Raw genomic sequence first — 22,651 nt, forward strand, 5'->3', positions numbered from 1 at the left:
CCCTCCACTTCTACGTGGTACAAGGGTCCAGTCACAGAAACTATTACACCAGGTAACCAACCCAATCCACCATTGAAGTTTTGTATGTATACTGCTTCACCAACAGCAAATTCTTGCTCATGACCATGCAAATCATGAGTCGCTCTTTGATTCCCTTGACTTTTCTCCATATATGTAGCAATGGTCAACTCCGGGGTTCTAACACTCAAATTAAACCTGATTCTCTGCATGCTGACTGAGGGTTTGAGATGAAAGTGTCCCTTAATGAGGTCTATCAATTCACGGAAGATATTCGAATCGGGGATATTCAGGGCCATCAAACTTCAGATTAAAGTATAGGTTTTACTCCCACAAACGCTTAGGAAAATTGCTCTTTTCTTTTCCTCCCCTGTTATTTTGTTTGGCTAGAAATAGTACCCAAGGTGCTCTACATATGGACACAATCCTCTATGGATGGTTTGAAGGGGTCAATCCTGCCAAAATCTGTACTATCTAGTGAGTATATTTTCCTTTACTTCTGTTTAAACAAGATACTCACAGCTGTTGGACAAGGGACAACGCTGGACCTGATTTATCCTCATCGCCAATCTGTCTTGGACTTTGTTTTCCAGACAGGTGTCCCATCTGAAACATCGAACTTTATTTATAGGCTTCTGCAGCAGTTACATGCTTCCATCAAGTTACACCGCTAGAACAAGAACTCCCACTCTAAGGTTCTCTACGCTTAGATCTGATTCGTTCGCACTGTCACATGATACTATACAACACAATAAGTCTTAAAGCTATAGTCACTACATTCCTTTAAGCTACAATTACTATAGTAACATTCTCAATTCGTACCCATTCAGAAACAGAAAATAATTGATGTAAGTAAATTTGCCATAGAGGAACTTCATGCTGGAAACACAAACTCCATAGTTTGGATCTTAAAACACTCAAGGGAGATTAAATAACAAAATCTAAAGATTCAAGAAGGACAATTGTTAGTTTCTGACTGGTATAATGTGTAAATCAACCACAGAGCCAACTTGTTGCATGAACTGGGTCTAACCAAGTTTTGCAACATAAGACAAACAATTGTAGAATCCTGGTGCATAGGATTCTACCTAGACATTTCAAATAGTCTAACAGCATGAATGAATGCCCTTCTGCAGTGTACTCTTGGACCATGTGTGTTGAAGAACTAGCACATAATTACTGTAGCTAATATTTTCCCTATTCTTGCTAATAATCCTCCCAACTATCAACAGAAGAACATAAGATATAAATTCCAGACAGTAAGATATAAATTGCCTTCTCAGACTTTGCTAAGCCTCCTCTCACCAGGCACTCATTGCCCTCCTCATTACCTTTGTCCTATTCATCTGGGATGGAATTAAATTTTTGGTCTAATTCTGAAGAACTAGTTGTGAAAGAATGAGTTGTGGAGACATGAAGATATGTATTGATCCATTAATTTTAGACTATGTATGAACCGCACATTGGTATTTCAATAAGATAGTGAACCAAAATAATTACTTTATTAACTTCAGTCACCGTGAACAGTTGTGGACAAAGGAATCAAACAAAATTTGAAGTAAAATTACTGCTGAGCCTGTATGTGATTACTTTTTGAAAATTACATTGACAATAATATTTCTTACTGATAAGTAATTTTTAAAAATATGCAAGACTTATCAGAATTAGAAGATTGTGAAGACATGTTGGATTAGATTGAAGCATATAGTTGCCATTTTTAGGATTATGTGGCTGCATTTGCCCCTCTGGAAAATGTTTAGCTCTGTGCTATCTTGACATTTGTAAACATGTCTTAATTTATTAATATATTTCCTATTGTCTTTTCCATTATGCAAGACTTTAGACTTTCTCACCGATAAAGACTCAGAACCTTCAATGACCCTCCGTTGTGGGTACAGCAGGTTTTAGTGCCACAACTAATATGTTTGAATTTGATCTATTATTTTTTCTGATACAAGGCGCCAGATTAGTGCCATCGAGGTGGGAAGCTCAAGGCAGGACATCTTGGGACTCGGCAGGCCCACCTCCATGGAAATGATGCCTGCACACACAATTGGCACTCCGATGACAAGGGGGTGGGGCATGTAAGAGAGCTAGGTCCAATGCATCCAAGATAGCTGATTAGAAGGACGGTGTTGGTTCTCCGAGACTTCGTAAAAAGGCTGTTAGGCCCTCTAACCTTCACCATTCACTTTCACCCAGCCCTCATGCCACCCCATAACCTCCATGCTACCTCCATATCTAATCATCCAGTATCCACTCTGGACAGATCTGAGGAGCCATGTGGTGATGAGAAAAAAATCAAACTTCTAACAATCTAACTCTCGTTCATGCAGCTTTGATAATGAAATAAAACTCAAACTGGCTCAAAGAATTTTAATCCCCTTAAGTATAAAAACAAGCAAACTTCTATTCACTAAGCACATTAAAGGCAGATAATTATTTAATAGCCTCTAAAAACAATCAATCAAAATGTAAATTCAGCGCCCAAACCCCTCCCCCACTCCTCCCTCCCCTGCCCCACTGAGATAAATGGATTTGGAGCTTTTTGAAACTCATCCAAGCATTCATAATGGGTTGAGCAGTAATACCAGCCCATGGGAAATGTCTATTGAAACTGCAGGAACAGATGGCTTTTTTTTCTATGCTACACCACATGGCCTGTCAATCATTGCACTCCAGCAATGTGTGTTCATGCTTTTACTCTAATTGACAGCAGCAGCTTGTTTTGCAATGTTTAAATGGCTGAGGGTTTAAACAACTTCATTTCATAACACTCAAAAAGACATTATCCACACTTCACAAGAACTTATGTATCCTCCATAAATTTTTGACTCCCTTCTTGTTTGTCCTTCAAGGAAAAGCTGACCATGTTCATCAGCTGTGGTGTTTGATAGGGTTCTGGTTGGTAGGAAGGTTACTGCTGAGGCCAATCTGTGCTCAAAGGTTCTGCTGCAAATAGGACAGAATACCACTGATAATTGTGTTTTGTACAAGTCTTGGAATTTTCTCTGCTTCCCAAATGAAGCCTTCAAATTGTCTATGTAGTGCTTCCTCTGATTGCCATGAGAATGCACTCCTGACTCAAGCTCTCCATAGAAGATTCACTTCAGTAAGCGAGTATCAGGCATTCTGACTATATGACCAGCCCAACTCAGATGTGACTGTCTCAGTATGGTCTGGATGTTAGGCATGCCAGCTTGTGTGAGCACCTCAGTGCCTGGTATTTTGTCCTACAATCTAACCATCAAAGGCTTCTGAAGGCAGCTCAAGTGAAAGTGGTTGAGCTTCTTGGCATGACACTGGTACACAGTCCAAGTGTCGCATGTGTAGAGCAGAGCAGACTGGACTATTGCTTTGCATGTAGGAGATAGTGAGATTGTCACCTATATTCCCTAGCATTTGTGACTCCCAGACTGTGGGTTTAGGCCCTTGGAACACAGCGCTAATTAAAAATGGCCCTGCTGAGTTTGGATTTCCTGCCTGTGGGGATCTATTTACGACCTACTCCCTTCCACCTGCCAGAAAACTTGAGACCTTCTGGCAATGGGGGTAGGACTTTCACCTGCCATTTTTAAAGACATCCAGAGTCAGTCAAACTCCATGAAAATCTGGCCCAAAATGTCCGAACACATGATTCACTTCAATTATCATGTTCTGCTCTTTGCTACCAACAGAAAATCAATTTTATCAAATCGCACTGGCTTGATGGCTGACTTTTGCTTGATTGAGTGAGAAAACAATTCATTATGATTTGGAGCAGAACCTTGTGCCTTGCTCCATGGCGAGTTTGGTGGCAGTGGTGTATGTAATCAGGAAGAAGGGTGACGAGTGGGCACCTCACCGCCTTCCTACCTCTCCAATTAAGCCGGTGGTAGGAAGACCCATGTTCAGCCATCCTGCCCCATCACCAATTGAATGTCCACTTTAAGGGCCTCATCCTATTGCTGTTGGTATTAACCCAGCAGTAGCTGGGGGACTGACAGTGTAACTATGTAAGGTGAATGGGGAGCCCTCGTTCAAAGGCACTCAGTGCCTGATCAAGAAACCCAGCATCGGGAAATGGGGGCTTGCTGAGAGCACCCCCGTGCCCTTGCTGCCAACCATCATCCCCCCCTCCTCCCCATCACCCACACCCCACAACCTCTTCCTGGGTCCCCCCTCATTCTGAGACCTCAGGTGGGTGTAGTACTGACAGCAGCCACTGACTCTCCAGTGGCACTGTTGAGCACAAAAAAGCTGCCAGCCACTGATTGGCCAGCAGCTCTCAGTGGGCAGAACCTCCGCCCTCGGAGTCCTTCATCCTGGGGGAAGGCTCACCACTGGCCTGTTAAATGCCTGATTGGCACAAGTTGCAGCAGGCTCTCCAGCCAGCAGCAAAGACTCACCCCCATTCCCTGTCACTTCCATTAGAGTCCCCCCCCCCCCCAGACATTCTAGTTTACAAGTCAATAATATGCAATGAGTTAGTGATTACAAGTCAATAATAAATACATTTTTTCACTGCTTGGAAACTGCCTAAAAAATTTTAAGCACTACATTCCAAATAGCTGTCCCATAAAAACAATTGAATTAAATATAAAACCATGGGATGTTAATATTAATTATATCTTATTACTACCTTTCTTTAAAAGGAGTCATGATAATGAGATTGATTCCACTAGAAAATGTTTTGACAGTGACCCTGTCTCCTTTAAAAAGGCCACTGGTGAGAGGTCTTTCTTGAACATTGGTCCTAATAGTGAACACATATTAATTAAAAGCAATGGTGATATTTCTTCATTAAACCAACCAGTGTTGGACTTAGGTTTTGAATGTGCCACACCCTCAACTCCAAAGTCTATTTTGCTAAGAAACTACACTATAAAACCCACAGCAAGCAACAAAAATTGTTAAATGTTTCTCGACTTACAACTGCCAAATTTTAGGGGACATGCATGGGCATCCATTGGGAAATCTTCCAAATGCATAGGACACTCAGCACGAACAGTCAATCTGCAAATAAACAAACATACATTGTAAATACCTGGTCAGAACTTTGAAATTATACAAAAGAGTTTAATGTGAATCAACAAATATAAGGATCAGTGAAATGACAAAATATATTCTGAAAAGAAAACTACAGCGTAATAATATTCATACTACGGAGGGAAAAATAGATCAGGGATAAAACTTAGTCGGCGAGATTCTTGTGCACATAGTGTCACTTCAAATGCCACTGACCCCTCTCAGCTCAGCCTGTGGCGTTGCCTGCACTCAAAAATTCAATACAAGTCTATGTAGCACTGTTCAAAGTGACACTACATGAACGAATGTGGAGTAGCTGTATTCAGTTATAATACTTCATGAATTAAAGCATTTGCATTTCATACTTCCTGTAAGTTTTCAATCAAACTGTATTTAGTTAAGTATATTTGTGATTCTATTGCTCCAAAGTGTCATTTGAAGCAGTTTAGTCATATTGTTTTACCACTGTGATATCATATCAATGGAAATATAACCGGACCATAATTTGCTAAGAAGGGTATCTAACTGTGTCTATCTTTGGTTTTGAATTGCCCTTGCACATTTAGGCCTTTATATTTTTTGCATGTAAAGTTGCTGAAAGTTCAAGTTGTTAATGGTGCAGCAGGGGATCTAAGTGACCAGGGCAACTAGTGGGATATCTCCTCAACCAGTTGCATTTAATGATTGTGAATTTAACAACGCAAAGATTGAGAAGAAAGTATAAATTAGAATGGGACAATTCAATCGTTAATCAGGTACACAAAGAGAATAGGGTGGGAAGAAAAGATTAGATTAAGAGAGGGAGAAAAGGAGACCGAAAGGAAAGAGTAAGAAAATTTAAATTAAAAAAATACATTTTTAAAATTTCCAACAACAATTAAAATTTGAAGGAATAAGAATCAATACTTGTTATAGATTATCTACAGTGTCAGAGGGGTTAATTGGTAATAATTAATACTTTACATGCCATTACAACAGTACTTAGTCTGAAATGGATGATACTTATTATGGTTAGTTTAGTTCATATCTATTGTGCACGTGATTCAATGCAGTTCAACGGTGAACCAGACAGTAAAGCACTATTTTTGTGATGTGTTCAGACAATAATTTTTCAGTACCATATACCTGCCCCTTGCCTAAAATTGTACCATTTGCACATAAATAATGATGGTGCCAAAACCCCCACTATTATTTTGACATCAAATTATGGTCTGTTATTTTTACTGATACATCTCAATATGAACTACATAATTTGGTTTACATGAATATAAATTGTTGTGTACATTAGAAATGTAAAAAGTCTTATGCATTTTTACTATAAATACAAAGCTAATTTATATTCCATAGATTAAAACAAATAGGATAGTGTACCTTTCATGTATTGATTTCTATGTAACCATCTTGTATATACATCTAAATTGTTCCTACTGGGGATGATTTTTGAATGTAGAAATGAATATAAAATAACTATATGCTGCACTTTGAATGTGAATTATTCCTGATTGGTATGTTTAGGCTGCATTACAGTATTATCCTTTATACATTTTTTTTTGATAAAGAATGAAATATATAACTATAAAAAAATCAATAATATGAATACATAAAGGATTGGTAGCCATCATTGAAGACCAACATTCATACATTTTGAGCTTGGAATGTAAACAGCCATTAGCAAATGTACGATGCATTATGAATCATCATTGAGACACACCATAAAGATCAAATAATAACCCTAAATATGTACCTATTAAGGAAAGGAGATAATGATAATAAATAGCTGACAGCTTATATCAGGGAATGCACTTCAGCCAGCTGTGCCTCACTGAATGGAGAGGTGACAAGATTATTTTATTCTTTCATGGGGTGTGGGTGTTGCTGACAAGACCAATATGTGTTGGTCACCCCTAATTGCCCCTTGAACTGAATGGCTTTCTAGGCCATTGCAGAGGTCAGTTAAGAGTCAACAACACTGATGTGGATCTGGAATCACATATAGGCCAGATAAGATAAAGACAGCAAATTTCCTTCCCTAAAGGGCATTACTGAACAATTGGCGATAGTTTCAACTCCAGATTTATTAATTGAATTTAAATTCCACCAGCCACCATGGTGGGATTTGAACCTGTGTCACCAGAGCATCAACCTGTCCTCTGGATTACTAGCCCAGTGATATTACTACGACACCACCATCTCCACTTGATTTGGCTATCATGCAAAATGTTTTATACATTGTCTGATCGGTAAAAGCTGGCTGAGATTGGTAAAAAAAAAAATAAGTTTGGTCTTCTTTTAAAATGCATAGATCAGTGTCTTGTAGCTCTGTTAGCACTATATCTATTTCAGCTGTCTTACACTTCCTTTGCAGCTACTGCCAACTTAAGGGTGGATCAGGTAATTTCCAATTGAGCAAGTTGCATTTTCCAGCTGAAAATATAAGATCTGTATCAGTCTCTGCATGTCTCTACCAGACATGGAGTCAGAATGCAGACACCAAGAGCACACAGCATGGTCTTGTTTAAAATGTGGATAGCCAGAATCCTCCTTATACCTGTTTAGCAGCCTGTTACAGAACTTACAGATCTTAGGTGGCCTCAAAACACATGCAGGCATATCTTGTGCTAGTTAATACTGGGTATGTAGGGATAAAATATGGTTGTATATTTTATTTCAAGTGTAAAGTTAAAACTTATTATTGCATTTTCTTTTAGTTAGTCACAGATTTTTATTTAAATTCTTTCAAGGGATTTGAGCACCCCAGGCATGGCCAGCATTTGTTTCCCACCCCTAATTATCCTTGAGACGGTGGTGGTGAGCCGCCTCCTTGAACTGCTGCAGTCCATCTGGTGTAGGTGTTCCCAGGAAAGGAGTTTCAGGTTTTTGACCCAGTGACAGAGAAGTAAAGGCAATTTAGTTCCAAGTCCGGATAGGGTGTGACTTGGAAGGGAGCTTGCAGGCGAGATGTTCCCATGAACCTAACAGGCATGTTCTTCTAGGCAGTGGGTTTGGAAGGTATTGTCACAAAAGCCTTGGTGAGTTGCTGCAGTGCATCTTGTATGCACACTGATATCACGATGGATCAGTGGCAAAGGGAATAAATCTTCAAGTTGGTGGCTAGGGTGCCAATCAAGTGGTTGCTTTGTCCTGGATGGTGTCGAGCTTCTTGGGCACTGTTGGAACTACACTCATCCAGGCAAGTGGAGAGCATTCCACCACACTCCTGACTTGTTTTTGTAGATGGTGGAAAGGCTTTGGGAAGTCAGGAGGTGAGTTATTCATAGACATTGGATTTTGTCTGTGTTTTTTTTTCCAGGCATTTTTGTTTAAGTTTCTCTGAAGGTCCTTCTAGGAGTATCCTGCGCTTTAAGTGGTCATTCATTCTAATGGTATAATAAATGCGGTCGCAGGACTGAAGGAAAGAATAATTTACAAATTGCAAAACATCTCAAGACATTTCAGAAGATGCTGAGAAAACACTGAACAGAAACTAGGAATGATCGCCTAAACCATGGTTGCAAAGATAGCTTTTGTGGAGGCTTTGTTTAGGTGGGGTAAAATATAGTGAGAGAGGATTTTGGGAGAGAATTCCATAGATCAAGGGCATAATCATTTAAGACCCTGCCTCCACTAGTGAGCAGAGCTGGAGATTGCACAATTAGGAGAGTTTCACTATAGCAGAGGGTGCAAGGTGGGGTGCAGAGCTTGAAAAGGGCTGTGGTGGAAAGGTGGGATTAAATCACAAGATTAATATAGGAGGGGACGTGAATTTTGAATTCAATATATTGGGCAAGACAATGGAGATAAGATGGATAGGATGCAAATGATGAAAATTTGGATGTGTTGGGTCACAGTTCCTAATGACACCTTTGCCAGTTTAAGCATTAATGACAGGTATTTTGATTAAGGGATTAACTTGTTTATTCAGATTTCTGTTGATTCTGGGTGTGGGATCATACTGGAACCGAACACTTCTCATTCCTTTTATTTCAATTTTTCTAAGATTAGGACATCTTTGTAGTTTCATTTTCAGGTTTTATTATAAACTTGCACAGGAAACATCTTTTGATAACCATTTTCTTCATCTATTAATTTTTGTATCACCAATATAACAAATTAAATTCTTGGCAGCAATTACAAAAGTAAACAAGTCGATTAGTCTTCTCCCAAAACCTAATCAATTGAATTACTCTTTAACATGTTTGTGGCAGTGTTCCAGAACATTATATTAGAATTTTACCTAGTAGAAATCTCTGTGCTGACCCTAGCAGACTTTTCTGGGCCAGAAGATGAGGGTTCCCTCATTACCTTTGGAATTGTGTGGGGCCATATCAGGGTCAGAAGGATGTTCTGCCATAACCACTAGAATGATAAGTTTCTAGTCCCAGGGAAAAAAAGATTGGAGTTATCCCTGTGGCTCCCTCTGGCAGAAGGCTGTTTAATAATTAACTGTCAGTAAAAAATGGGGTCTTCTCCTCAGACATTCAGGCTTTGTCCCAGGCTGGCTCCCACATCTGCCACTCAACATCCTGGCACTCTCACTTTCACCAGGCATGCTGGGAACCTGGGAACTCCTAAATTAAAGCATTCCTCACCCAAAGCTTTTGACTCGTATATTAGTAACTATGTTTAGGACAGCTGGAGGCTCTTCCCCTTAACGGTCAAATGGAAATTCTGGGGAGATGTATTTAGGTCCCAACTTAATTTGCTGCCGCTCTGCAGTAAATGTGCCATGTGAATATTTTGCCTCCATGTTTTCATCACTGGAATCAGATAATGCTTGCTGTTACTTCACTTTTTCCCACTTCAGCATTTCTTAAGTTTCTATATCAATGTATTTGGAAGTAGAATGTGTTAGTTGAAAATTATTTATAAAGTTAACTTTGTAAATTATCTAAAACAAAATATGCCTCTGACAGCTGAATTAAGAATCCTTTGGACACTCCGCACCAAGAACACTTGGAGCCCTGCAACCCTTCCCCCTACCCTGTACAATCGTCTCCCCAGCCTATTAAAATAAAAAGGTGTAGTGAAACTCATGAACAAATATTTACATAGTGCTTAACTAATGAAGTAAATCATATCATAATATGATATGCTTAAATTAAAATACTTAAATTTACCAGGAACTCTCATTACTCCAGATAATCTGCCCCTGCCTCAACTAAAGATGTATTAGTAATAACTATCCATTAGAGAGGGTTCGAGCAATACAGATTCCATCAGAAGCTACTTTACAGGAAATTTTAATGCCAGATTTGAGGCTATGTAAATGATTATCTTAACAATGACCACTTTGTTTGCCTATATAGTCCAGCTTATATTATTATGATTATATTGAATTCTAAAGGCAAGTGAATTGTTTGCCTAGCCATAATGCAATAACAATATTCACAAACCTTACAAAAGATTTACTGACTATGTTATTTCCTGGTTATTGGCTGTGGATTATCAAGTACAAATTTGCATTGACTACTTTATAATTACAAATCCGTCAGTATATACATCAAGCACCCAGGATGCAGAGGCCATCAATATCTACTAAGACATAGACCACCATCACCACTAAATGAGACTTAAACCACTCCCCAAATTATATCATAAATATAGCAGGTACATGGTAGTAATTTTGAAATTGTGTTCTCATCTTTGTATTCAAGTCACTAGCTAAAAACCGTACAGACAACACACCCAAATTTATATGGGTAGTCCATTCCCAATTTGCCAATATCCCTCTTGACTAGACATTAGGGAGCATGAAAGGGCAAAATTGTGAAGACTTTGCATTAATTTTCCTTTCCTCTGCAGAGAGCTGTCTGCTCTCTGTTCAATGACTTTGCTCAAATTGGGAGCCAGTGGAGCAGGAACTAAGACTGCAACCCATCAGTCTTTGAAGCTGTCCCTCAATGCCTATTATTGTATGAAATTCATATTTATAAACTTCTTTCCTAAATACTATCACCATGTAGAATTCCAGTTTGTATCCTGCGTACACCAATTTAGTAGAATTAAAATGAAAAAAACCCTTTCTGACTTTGCTTTACTGTACAAAATTCGAATAGTCCACACCGCTACCTATCCTTGTTGCTGAGTGTCAAGAAAACAGAGCTCTTTCCATTCTTCGTAAGGGAATCATTTAAATGGATCAGCCTAAGAGTGGACAGTTGGATAATATTGCGCTTCCATAAAGCACCATAACATTCCATTCCAGTGACAATATGAGTAACTGAAGATAGCATTTTATATCCACAATTTCACTGGGATAGAGAGAAAGAAATGTCACTTACATAACATCTGATTACATTTTTCAGAAACATCCAAAAAAAGCTTCACATATAAGGAATTACACTGTTTTATGACCATTTTGGCAGTCATTTTGTGCTCAGCAATGTCTTACAGATGGCAATGACCTGTTAATCTAGTTTTGGGGATGTTAATTGATGGAGGAATGTTGATGAAGATTGAGAGACAACCATGCCCTTGGATAGTATTGTGGGATCCATATGAGTACATGTTAACCATTGGCACAGGTAAGTGATGGCTTAGTTTAATACTAAATCAGAAGGGCACTATCCTGGTAATATAAGAAAGGATTAAAATGTCTGTTATCAAATTGACTAAGCAGCAGCAAAGTGCAATAACAATGGGCAAAAGAAAGAGGTTAACAAATGATAACATAAAGGATTGAGGACAATTCAGCAGAATTAATTTCCTTAGATTGAAGTATTTTTTTCTGCATGTTAAATTAGTGCTTTTGAATAGTCAACACTGGATAACCACAAGAAATATGGTTCATTTAAGGAATTGCCATAGGTAGTCATTATTCTTCAACAATGGTAGGGAAGAAAATATGGCGAGAAAAATTTCTACTGCTGCAAAACTAGAGGTGAACATTGTTCTCTAGAATCTGGGATATGACAAGTGGCTAGTTTTAATGTAGATAATGAAAATGAATTACTTTAATTATCTATAAATAACTTAGATTAAACCATAATTAGTATCTGTATGTTAATTTTTATGATCTTCTCAGGACACTCTAAAGTCATTGTGCCACCTTATCAATGACAGTATCAGAGGGCTAGTGAAAGAGAACTACCAAACACACTGTGCTCAATTTCATACAAACGGCTATTTCTTTAATCATTTATGTCTTAAAGAATGACCCAGTAATGTTTTTGAGAGGTTACTGTCAGAAGGATTTCTTCTCTCACCTCATTGTGTACAAGAGCGTTCCATCTTCAGTTATCCTCAGCAATTTATTGGGCATGGTCATGTTATGCGCCACTGATTTTTTTCCATTGTGGAAAAAGGTGTCTGGGGTCCAGATCCTGCTAGCCATCAAATTATTTAAACGGAGAATGGTCATGGGCCCTTTGAATTTCAATCTTTCGTCCTCCCAGGTCTGGCGGAAAAATACGTCTATTGTGTATTCCTGTAGAAATGGACAGATTCCAAATCTTTACATTCATGCAATCGCTATTCATTACTTGAATAGTACAGGAGAAAAATAATAATAGCAAGTTAAAGCTGAAAATTGAAACACAACTTCATCACTTACAAATAATTCAATGCCAGTTACAGGAATTTCCATAATGACCATGAGGAGACTGCGTAATAACATTTGCTTCTGAGTTTTGAGAATACCTGTTTCTCCTCTATTTCACTGCTTCTCACTGAATCTTCTGACATCATATGAATCATTAAATAATGTTTTAAGTGTTAATATTGGAAACATTAGCTTCATGGATTCCATTGACTGAATTGCCAATATATGTGTGATTACTGCATATATATATATATATATGAAAAGACATAAATTAAATTCACATTGCACCCTAAAATTTAAGACATTACATCAGTTTGTGTTTCTTCATAATGTCTGTAGTCTTTATATAACAGGAGAATTTGATAAATGTTGTGTTTCCTAATGGGTATCACCAGAGCAAGGTCAGTGCTGGAAAACCATTTTTATTCAAAGGCTCCACCCTGAACTGTTTAATAAAAGGAGGGAGGAATAAAATGTCATCATTAATTAGTGTTTTGATGATTGACTGCAGTGGGTTTTATTACAAATTAAGAAAAATTGACACCTACCATATCTGTATCTGAGACAGGCCCAAAACTCGTTACGTAGATGTCAGTCTTGACTTGTGTTATACGCTCTGACGAAGGACCAAAATAGCGTAGTTATTGTCTATCAACATTTCTGTCTGATTCAAGCTACCAGCAAAACTATCCTGGACAGGAAGTTATTTACCTTACAAAGGCTATTTTGGATGGGTCATGGAAAGTTTTAAATTTTACTGTGATTTTTAAAAAAAATTAAGCAATGATTGTCATCGATCATTTCACATTCTCTTGAAGTCATTAAGCATGTTAATAATTGTTATCAAAACTGAAATTAGGGTGGGGTACATTGACTGAAGAGCAATCCTCATGTAGGCAACTTAAAAATGTTCTAACTATTTACAGAGTCAGATATATCAAGGGGGGTGGGGGACAGCGGGTGGGGGGGGGGGGTGGTGCAATGGGGGGCTGTTCTCTTGAAAAGAGAAGGCTGAGGAATGACCCTAACAGAAGACATTGTACAGCAGAGAATATGTTCCCACTGTGGAAACTAAGGATTATGAATATGAAATAGTGACTAATTAAGAATTCAGAAGAAGCTTCTTTACCCAGAATGTGGTTAGAATGTGGAACTTGCTATCACAGGGAATGGCTGAAGCAAATAACATAGAGGCATTTAAGGGGAAAGTAGATCAGTACATGAGGGAGAAAAGAGCAAGCTATTAAGATTGAAGTAGAGTGGGAGGAGGTTGGTATGGGGCATTAAAAACCTACATAGACTGGTGACGCAAAATGACCTGTTTTTGTGCTGTATATTTTATGTAATTCCACATCACAGACATTGAAATTATACAGGTCAATGGCACTATACATGCAATTAAACACATGTATTGAACATGAATGTGCATTTAAAATTAAACATTCACGCCTGTATCTAAACACAATTATACCAAAACGCTAATTGATAATTTAAACAATCAATTCTCATTTATTTTCTTGGTTGTTTTGAAAAGATTCAGGGTAATTTAATTGCCATCTTTCAGCTATTTTAAACAATGCATAATTCATATGTTCCTCAGGTTAGAAGGCTAATGATTGAGGAACAAAGTACGATGTTAAAGTAACAATGAATATGTGAAAATCACGCTCAAACGTGTTTCTCGCTACATTTACTCAGTGCCTCCTTGTCTGATTTTTAATTAACTATTTCAAGACGGGCTCGGGATTTACCACTTGATATCATGTAATGTTTCATACATCTTAATATCGCTTCTGTCAACATTTTTCTCCAGTCCTTCCTCATAACTTAAGTTTCTGACACTCAGGATCCGTCTGTGGATAAAAGCAAAATACTGTGGATGTAGGAAATCTGAAATAAAAACAAAATTCTGGTAAAACGCTGCAGGTCTGGCAGTGTCTGTCGACAGAGAAAGAGAGTTAACGTTTCGAATCCATATGACTGCTTCGGAGCTCGAAACCTGTTTCTCTCTCCACAAGTGCTGCCAGATCTGCTGAGTTTTGCCAGTATTTTCTGTTTTTATTTGGCTTTGTGGATGTTCCTGCAGCATCCCCCATGTGTCTCATTCACCAAGACGGAGCACAGTCCTAAAAATGAGGTTAGACAGAAGCACTGTACGGTTTTAGCACTGCACGGTTTTAGCACTGCAAACTCTGTCATCTAAGCTTTTGATTTATGAATCTATTGCATGGTTCTATTTGCTTGTTTATTGCTACTCCGCGATCTTTGGACATGTTAAGGATGGAGTTTATCTCTACCGTTAAATCTCTTACATCCCCGATTATCCAGTTCTGCGCCACTCATTTCCTCCCCATATAGATCACACCTTACACTTCCTACGTCGAACTTCATTTGCTGCAGTTCTCTGTAATTTTAAATGTTACCACACTCCTGAAAGAGTGAAAAACAATGGCATAGCAATTCCTGCCCAAATAATAATACTCGCGCTATTATTCCTTATGACTTCAACATTAGATAACTAGAATTTGTGCGATTGGACTTGTTATTTGCGATGTTATTTGCAGCATTGATTTGTTTTATCTTAAGGCCAACTTGTGCTGTCTCCAAATTCTGCACATGTCAAAGTTTCAGTGCATAGCTGTCCCAATTACTGCACCATATGTTACCCAAACCCTTTTACAGACCTCCCAAGCCTGGTCTCAGTCGGTTGTCATATCCGTCCAGAAGACTATCAAGGATTCTAGTGAAGATTGTGATGTTGTTCTTGGCTTCATCAGACATTCCAAAGCTAAGAAGGAAAAAAAAAATACAAGAACCAGATACATGGAATTAAATACTCAGGGGTCCTCCATTTCTTTCCTAAAATCTACCATATTGGAATATACCATGCAACTAGAAACCCGCGCAGGCCAAGCACGTCAGCATCAGTCACCAGTTACCACATGATTAGATATCGAGAAAAAAAATCTGTCATATAGTTCAATCACATTTTGGAGTCCTGGTCATGTAGTTGTTACATTGCTTTACAAGGACCTTCAAATAATCTAAGCTTTAACAGAAGACGTAACGGCACCTATTCACTTTAGAGACAAAAAAATTTGGAGATTACGCAGAAAACTAGATGAGATTGAGAAGTAATCCTGATTTTTCTAAGTAGGGAGCGACCAGCGGTAATGTTTGTATTTATTGTGTAACTGTAGCCATTAAGAAATTGAAACCACTTTCCAGCTTTGACCTTTTCAAAGTCAGGATCTCTAAACAACTGTGCCGACACTTAGAAAGTACTTCATTGGCTGGGGAGCGCTCTGGGATGTCGTGGGGTCTCGAAAGGTGATATATAAATGCACGTCATTTCTTTTTTTCTCTTTCAACAAATCAAGATGGGACTGGGACAGGTTTTCTGCAATTAATCCCGGTTTACTGCTTGGTGTCCTTGCAGGTTGTTTTGTTTTAAATCACTTATTAAGATACTGAATGTAATTGAAAAAGCGGGAAAACGGTTGGAACCATTTGAGATTTTAAAGCTAACAATGCGTTATACCTATTTGTAAAACAAGCCATACATACCCAATTCACTTGACTTGCAGTTCCAAACATCAATAAAATTACCTTGTTCTAATTTAGATCATATTTTCATTATCCTTAGTAGTGTTATATTAGAAACTGTCATGTAAATAATTTAACACAAAAGCAAATTACTGCTGATGCTGGAAATCTGGAATATAGAAGAAAAAGAACATGCTGGAAATACTCAGCAGGTCCGGCAACACCTGTAGAGAGAGAAACTTAGTTAAGGTTTCAGGTCTGTGACCTTACACCAGATTTATGTATCTACTTGTGCACCCCACTGAGATATATTTTTGAGCTTTTGGAGGCTAGACTGTTTAAAATCGCAACTAGCAATTTCTCAGAGAAAACAAAACTAAACTGAAACAAACAAGATATTTGCTTCAGTGTCCCAGCCTATGGCATTAACGACAGTTGGATTCCTAATAAAAATATGTTTTCTCTTTAGATAAATGATTGCTCCTCATATCTAATATGGAAAAAAATAACTTGCGTTTATATGCTGCCTTACACGATCTCAGGACTTCCGAAAGTGCCTTACAGCCAATAAAGTACTTCTGAAGTTCAGTGGCTATTTTTTTAATATACGAAACCCATTGGACCAATTTTGGCACAGCAAGGTTCCATAAATAGGAATTAAACATATAACCAAATCATTTATGTTAGGTGTTGCTTTAGGGATAAATGTTGACCAGGACTTGAGAATAATTCCCCTGCTCTTCTTCAAATAGTGGGATCCATCTGAGAGGGCACAGTGGTTAAAATATCATCATAAAGACAGATCCTCTGGCAACGCAGCCCTCAGTTCGTACTATATGGAAGTACCAGGCTAATTTGTATGATCTTATCTGTCTAATCTCACCTGTGATGGTTCCTAAATTTAAGAAGCATTCACAAACTCTTGGGAATATCAATAGGTGGTACTTTGTAAATTATTTGTAGTAATTGCAGAAAATAATACAGATAATAGCCGGAAAATGTTAAATCAACACTTAATGTAGATCAGATATTTTTGCGTTTTGATTTGATTGGTAGGAGATGTAGAGTATTAATAGGACATGCAAAATGAGCATCTTCAAGACAATATCGATTGGCATATTTAAAATGGAGATAAGCTACAACAAGCGCATATTATGTTAATAAGTTACAGCATACATTATTTATTGAACTGTATGTTTGGAAAGAATAAATACAGCTTAGGAGTTGCTTTAAGTCACGTGCTATGTCTATCATAATTCGAAGCGCTGAGCGGGGGGATAATCGCCATATCAGTATATTAAAATGTGAATCCAAATATCTGGTATAGGTTAGTATTAAGTGTGTCTATTGTATATTAGGCATTAACCTGTCAATATTCAGAAACAATGATAGAAGAGTAGATGTGACAAATCAATTGACCTTTCAAAGGGGGAAGGGTTCGTATGTCTTTTTTGCAAGTCGCATGACATGTTTGAGATTACGTTTCAGTCTTATGAGATGCACATGGACAAACTATACAACAAAAACAGACATACTGAAGCACGAAGCAACGGCCCAATGATCGAAGTCGTTCAGTGCAGAGGCTTCCATTCTGCAGCTTCAGGACTGTATCACTGGCGAGGGTGCAAGCTCTATTTTGTGTCTTGAGTGATACTTCACTTTTATTAAAGTGTGGAAGAAGATCTAATCTGATCTGGAATTTAGGTTGTAATGATTTTTTTACACTCTAGAAAGGCCTTTTGTGGAATACTGTACACCAACTCCATCTACAGGCCATGGGAATACTGGCAACGGAATAAAGCCTCAATATAAATTATAGTCTAATGTCCCACCCAGCTACAAAACACAGAATTGTTCATTCCTTTCAGAGACGCTAAAGTTTAGCACACCGACATCAGAGCGACAGTTGTGTTTGTTGGGGTCGAGGTGAGGTGGGGTGGGGGGGTGGGGCGGGGGGAGTGGGTTTGGGGATTGGGGTGGGGGGGTTGCAGAGTGGGGGGGGGGGGAGAGTTGGTGACAATCATCATGTTCCTACCTGCCAAAACAGCTGTCAGTCAACATAACAAGATAACAAGTGTGGATTGCTTAACTCATTTACAAAGTTTGGTACAGGAAATCCTATATTGATTCATGCACGAAGGGCTATAAACATGCTCTCAACCACGTTCAGTTAAGCAATTCCTAAATGGCAGGGTGTATTTCAGCAACATTTCAAGATGCTTATTGGAAGTTCCCAGACATTGTGGATCCCTTCTTCAGGTGGAAAAATGGTTGACTAGTTTAAAGAGAGGGAAATACTAGCTACAGACAACAGTAATTTCCTACCTTCTACCTCCTCTGTGGAATAATTATACACCACACTGACTAATAAACACCAGTGCTTGGCATCTATTTGTTCTTTAATAAATTAATGATATCGTATTGCATCACATGGATGCGAAATGATATTATCCGGTCATTTTCTGGAGCCCACCTTTTCTACAATATTACTCAGGGAGTTTATCGAGATAATCTAATTTCTTTGTGCTGCTCACCTCCCCACCCTACCAAAACCCCCGTAACTCGGGTTTAACTCATTATTGAATGTGGCGCCGCTATCCCGAAATAACAAACGAAAGGACTGCCATCATGGACCGCTCGAAATAGAAACAGATAACCATTCCAACTCAATGACGCTCGGTAAGTTTACACGGCATAGAGCAACTAGAGAGGCTGCTCACCTTGGACGAAACGCTGCGTTTAGGAGGAGAAGGCAGAATGTCACTGATACGCAGCTATTGAGAGCAGCAACTCGCTCCATAGCAGGTCCACTCAGCAAACACTCTAATAAATAAATTATATATCAATAAAGATGTGTTCATCCATGAACGAATACACACAAACATATAAAGTTACTGTTCTGCGTCCACAGGTAACACCCCACCCCAACAGAAAGGGGATATATGGCTAGAGAACATTCACTTCCCGTTTCAAATAAAGTAGTCAGAAGCCCCTTTTAAAATATGTATCGTCGAGGTTTTCACAAGACTGCCGAGAGTGCTATAGGCGGGGAGAATGGCGCAAACCTGTGTAGGTTCGCCTAGAACTATTGAAAATAAATAAATATTTATACATTGGCAACATTTTAGTGGGAGGAGGACAAGCGCACTCCAGTCGGCCGAATAAAAACACACAGTTAACCTTGTTGCATTTGGCAGTCTTAATGTACTTTTTACGGCCGATTGATGCAGCCACAATAACACAATTCTCTTACTCGGATTCAGACATGTGCATGTTAACATACTAAACACCTGACTGAGGTGAGCTGCCACATCGTTAAAATATTAAAATAAGCAATCAAAGGGACGCACTCTCCACAACAAATTCTAAAACCTTTTTACATCGCTACCAAATCCTTAATGCACATTATGGATTGATCTCAATGCAAACAGATTAATGTCTATTAGGTATGTGGCCAAGCAGCGCATAAATATTACTTTGGAACAACATCTGTATATACAATATATAGAAATGCATTAAAACCTTTTGAATAGCGCATCTGAATGGATTCGATGCGTTAGCAGCTGAATATACGAGTTTTCTAACCATAAAGTAGATGCGGCATCTGCCTCTCCACAATCAACGCTATTCAAAGCACAACTGTATCTTGCAGAGAGGAATACATAGAGAATGGAGCAGAATACACTGTATGTACAATGCAGCGCCTAAATATTCAAACAAAACCCTAAGAGCTCTGTTGTAGGGTATACAGGATTCCATCAGGCAGCGCTGAATGGGTTAAATAGCTACAGAGATAGAATGCAATATACGTTTTCTGACAATAACAACGGTTTCTGGAAAGTTGAAAGTGTAAATTACTAATATGATTACAAAACACACACACAAAAAAAACACAAATCATCGAATACAGCGTCGCAACAATGGGGCTTAAGCATCCTTGCAAACGGTAATTCAATGTGGTTTCTTCCAGCATCGCGACCGGCGATTCTCACCTTAGGAGACTGGGGTGGTGGGTAAACTTCTCCACCGAGTTCCAGATCTGCTGAGTTCAAATGCAAGATGCACAGGTCTGGTAGCTTGATGGCTTTTCTTTCTCTGCTCTCTATTTTTTTTAAGGGGGGACCAACGTCTGAATGAGAAGCAGCAGACACACGGTGCGATCTCTCCTGCCTGTGATTAGCATCCCCCTGCGGGAGCCCTCACAGTCTCGCTGCCTTCTTGTACACACAGGAGAAGCGGCGAATTATTTCATTTACACTGAACCTACAGGATGGGCGAACTGCAGGTTCCAGGAAGCTTTACTCTACCGAGCCTATACTAATGTGCCCGTCTGTAAACCGGATGTGAAATAAGCCGTGACTTCAAATCAGGCAGATTTTTTCTCTGTTTTTGAGTGAGGGAGGGAGGTGGTCCACTTACTGAACGTAAACACGTTCAGAACCAATCCGCCGCCAAACGTACATATTCTCTCTACGCCGCACAATTTAACTTGAAGTCTTTCATGCTAATCTATTGCTGGTTGGTGAATATCAGACCCTCTTAATGTATAGTAAACTGAGGCATTAATTGATTGATCCATATTGGAAATTGGAAATTAATTCTCACGCTCTCTCACACACACAAACACCTCTAAATCTACAAATTCATGTCTGTGTTAGATTCAAACAGTATGAGTAACATTTGGCACATTTAAAGAAATTGCCGTGTGTTCTTGGTGGGATAACTGAACCCGAGTTATTGCTTGAAACACATTTAGTGCAGCTGATTTGAAATCATAACATGTCATTTCAGATAAATACAACTACATATCACAAGGAGTAATGGACAGCTGCTATACTCTAATGTTTAAAAATGGTAATTTGGGACTGTTCACAGCTCGGCCTTGTCCCAGATAATAATCCTGTCAGGATTATGATGAAAACTGTCTCGTTGATCTACTGACCGTTTCACAGAATGAAGGGAAATCAGCCAAGTCCAGCTCACCGTCTGATACGCATGCGCTCTGTTTCAGCCAGGCTACAGAGACATGCATCTGGTCCTAAAGCCCGACTGTTTTCTTCCTTTCCGAGTTCACATGAGACTTTAAACCCGGGTGAGTGAATCTCACGGTGGTAATGAGGGTGAGGTACTCAGAGGGTGCTAAAGCTACAAAGAGCTTTAGGTTGTCATGATCCCTCGAGTTATTCAGTTTAATAAAATACATCAGCACAGTTGCGAAAGAAACTAGCACAGTAATTGTTCCAGGCAGGAGAACCGCCAGTCTATCTAGCCCAACTATTCACACTATTCCCTTAGTGCATTTCTAATCACACTGAACCCCGTTTGTTGACAAAATGCTGCCTGGTTCTTTTTTGAAACTCATTCTTTCTTGCGTCACGCCGGTGCAGATAATCTGTTGTAGCTAAGCACAGGTACAATAAATTCAAGAAATTGTTCAGGAAAAATTGGAATGTTACCTTGACATTTGTGAATTGGAAGGTCCGCGTAAGGTATTTGCCAAGCAGGTTAGTGGAGATGCACAGAAGTTAAAACCCATTTAAACCAAGAGAAGGGCTTTGACGTAATAGTTGACTTCTTGAACTACTTTCCAACTGGGATATGTTTGCCACATCACTGTGGCTTGCAGTTTTTGTTCAATCCAATTAGGACTGAGTAATTCTTCCGTCACGTGATAAAATTCGACTCGACTTGATTATTAGTTTAAATTTTTCAATACAAAATAAAGTTTTATAAGAATGAATTTTCCTAAACTAACTTTCAGGTTTTTTTTAGTCCACGGGATGTGGGCTTCGCTGGCTGGGCTAGAATTTATTGCCCATCCCTAATTGCCCTTGAGGTGGTGGTGAGCTGCCTTCTTGAATCGCTGCAGTCCACGTGGTGCAGGTACACCCACAGTGCTGTTAGTAAGGAAGTTCCAGGATTTTGACCTAGTGACAGTGAAGGAACACTGATATATTTCCAAGTCAGGATGGGTGTGCTTGGTGGGGAACTTCCAGGTGGTGGTGTTCCAATGCATCTGCTGCCCTTGTCTTTTAGGTGGTAGAGTTCTCGGGTTTGCAAAGTGCTGTCTAAGGAGCCTTGGTGTGGTTCCTGCAGTGCATCTGCTACTCTGCATCGCTGGTGGGAGTGGATGTTGAAGTTGGTGGATGGGGTGTCAGTCAACTGGGCTGCTTTGGCTTGGATGCTGTCCAGCTTCTTGAGTGTTGTTAGAGCTGCACTCATCCAGGCAAGTGGAAGAATGGGATGCTTCCCAAATAGACAGGACCAAAAAAGAGGATTGATTCTGTTTTTGGTTACCGGCAGATCATCATCTTTCCGGGTCTCTAAATAGTTGATTGAATGAGATCAATTTCCTCGTAATGTTGACCAAATCTGCCAGCCCAGCAAAGCGCCACCCCTAAATGTACACTGACAAGGCTAGGTATTTAAAAGACCCTCCAACTCATTGACTAACTCGTCATACTAGTAACCAGCCTTACTACCAGCCATACGAGTCATCAATTTCTGATGATCTATATCCCAATAAATAACTTAAAACGT

The 22,651-nt window shown here is 39.1% G+C and overlaps 1 protein-coding gene across 1 annotated transcript in view; it reads right to left on the bottom strand.

The window, feature by feature from the left end:
- LOC121281548 (gamma-aminobutyric acid receptor subunit alpha-1-like) overlaps positions 1-20,350 on the bottom strand; it is a 54,026-nt gene extending 33,676 nt beyond the window's left edge. The window contains exons 1-6 of the mRNA XM_041194507.1: positions 20,104-20,350; positions 18,832-18,934; positions 15,250-15,353; positions 13,114-13,181; positions 12,231-12,451; positions 4,931-5,013 (exon numbers count right to left, since the gene is read on the bottom strand). Coding sequence (XP_041050441.1) covers positions 4,931-5,013; positions 12,231-12,451; positions 13,114-13,181; positions 15,250-15,353; positions 18,832-18,911 — 556 coding nt within the window. The 5' untranslated portion in view covers positions 18,912-18,934; positions 20,104-20,350. The remainder of the gene's footprint in view (positions 1-4,930; positions 5,014-12,230; positions 12,452-13,113; positions 13,182-15,249; positions 15,354-18,831; positions 18,935-20,103) is intronic.
- Between the last annotated feature and the right edge of the window lie 2,301 nt (positions 20,351-22,651).

The sequence above is a fragment of the Carcharodon carcharias genome, chromosome 8 (genome assembly GCF_017639515.1).
Source record: "Carcharodon carcharias isolate sCarCar2 chromosome 8, sCarCar2.pri, whole genome shotgun sequence".
Lineage (NCBI taxonomy): Eukaryota > Metazoa > Chordata > Chondrichthyes > Lamniformes > Lamnidae > Carcharodon > Carcharodon carcharias.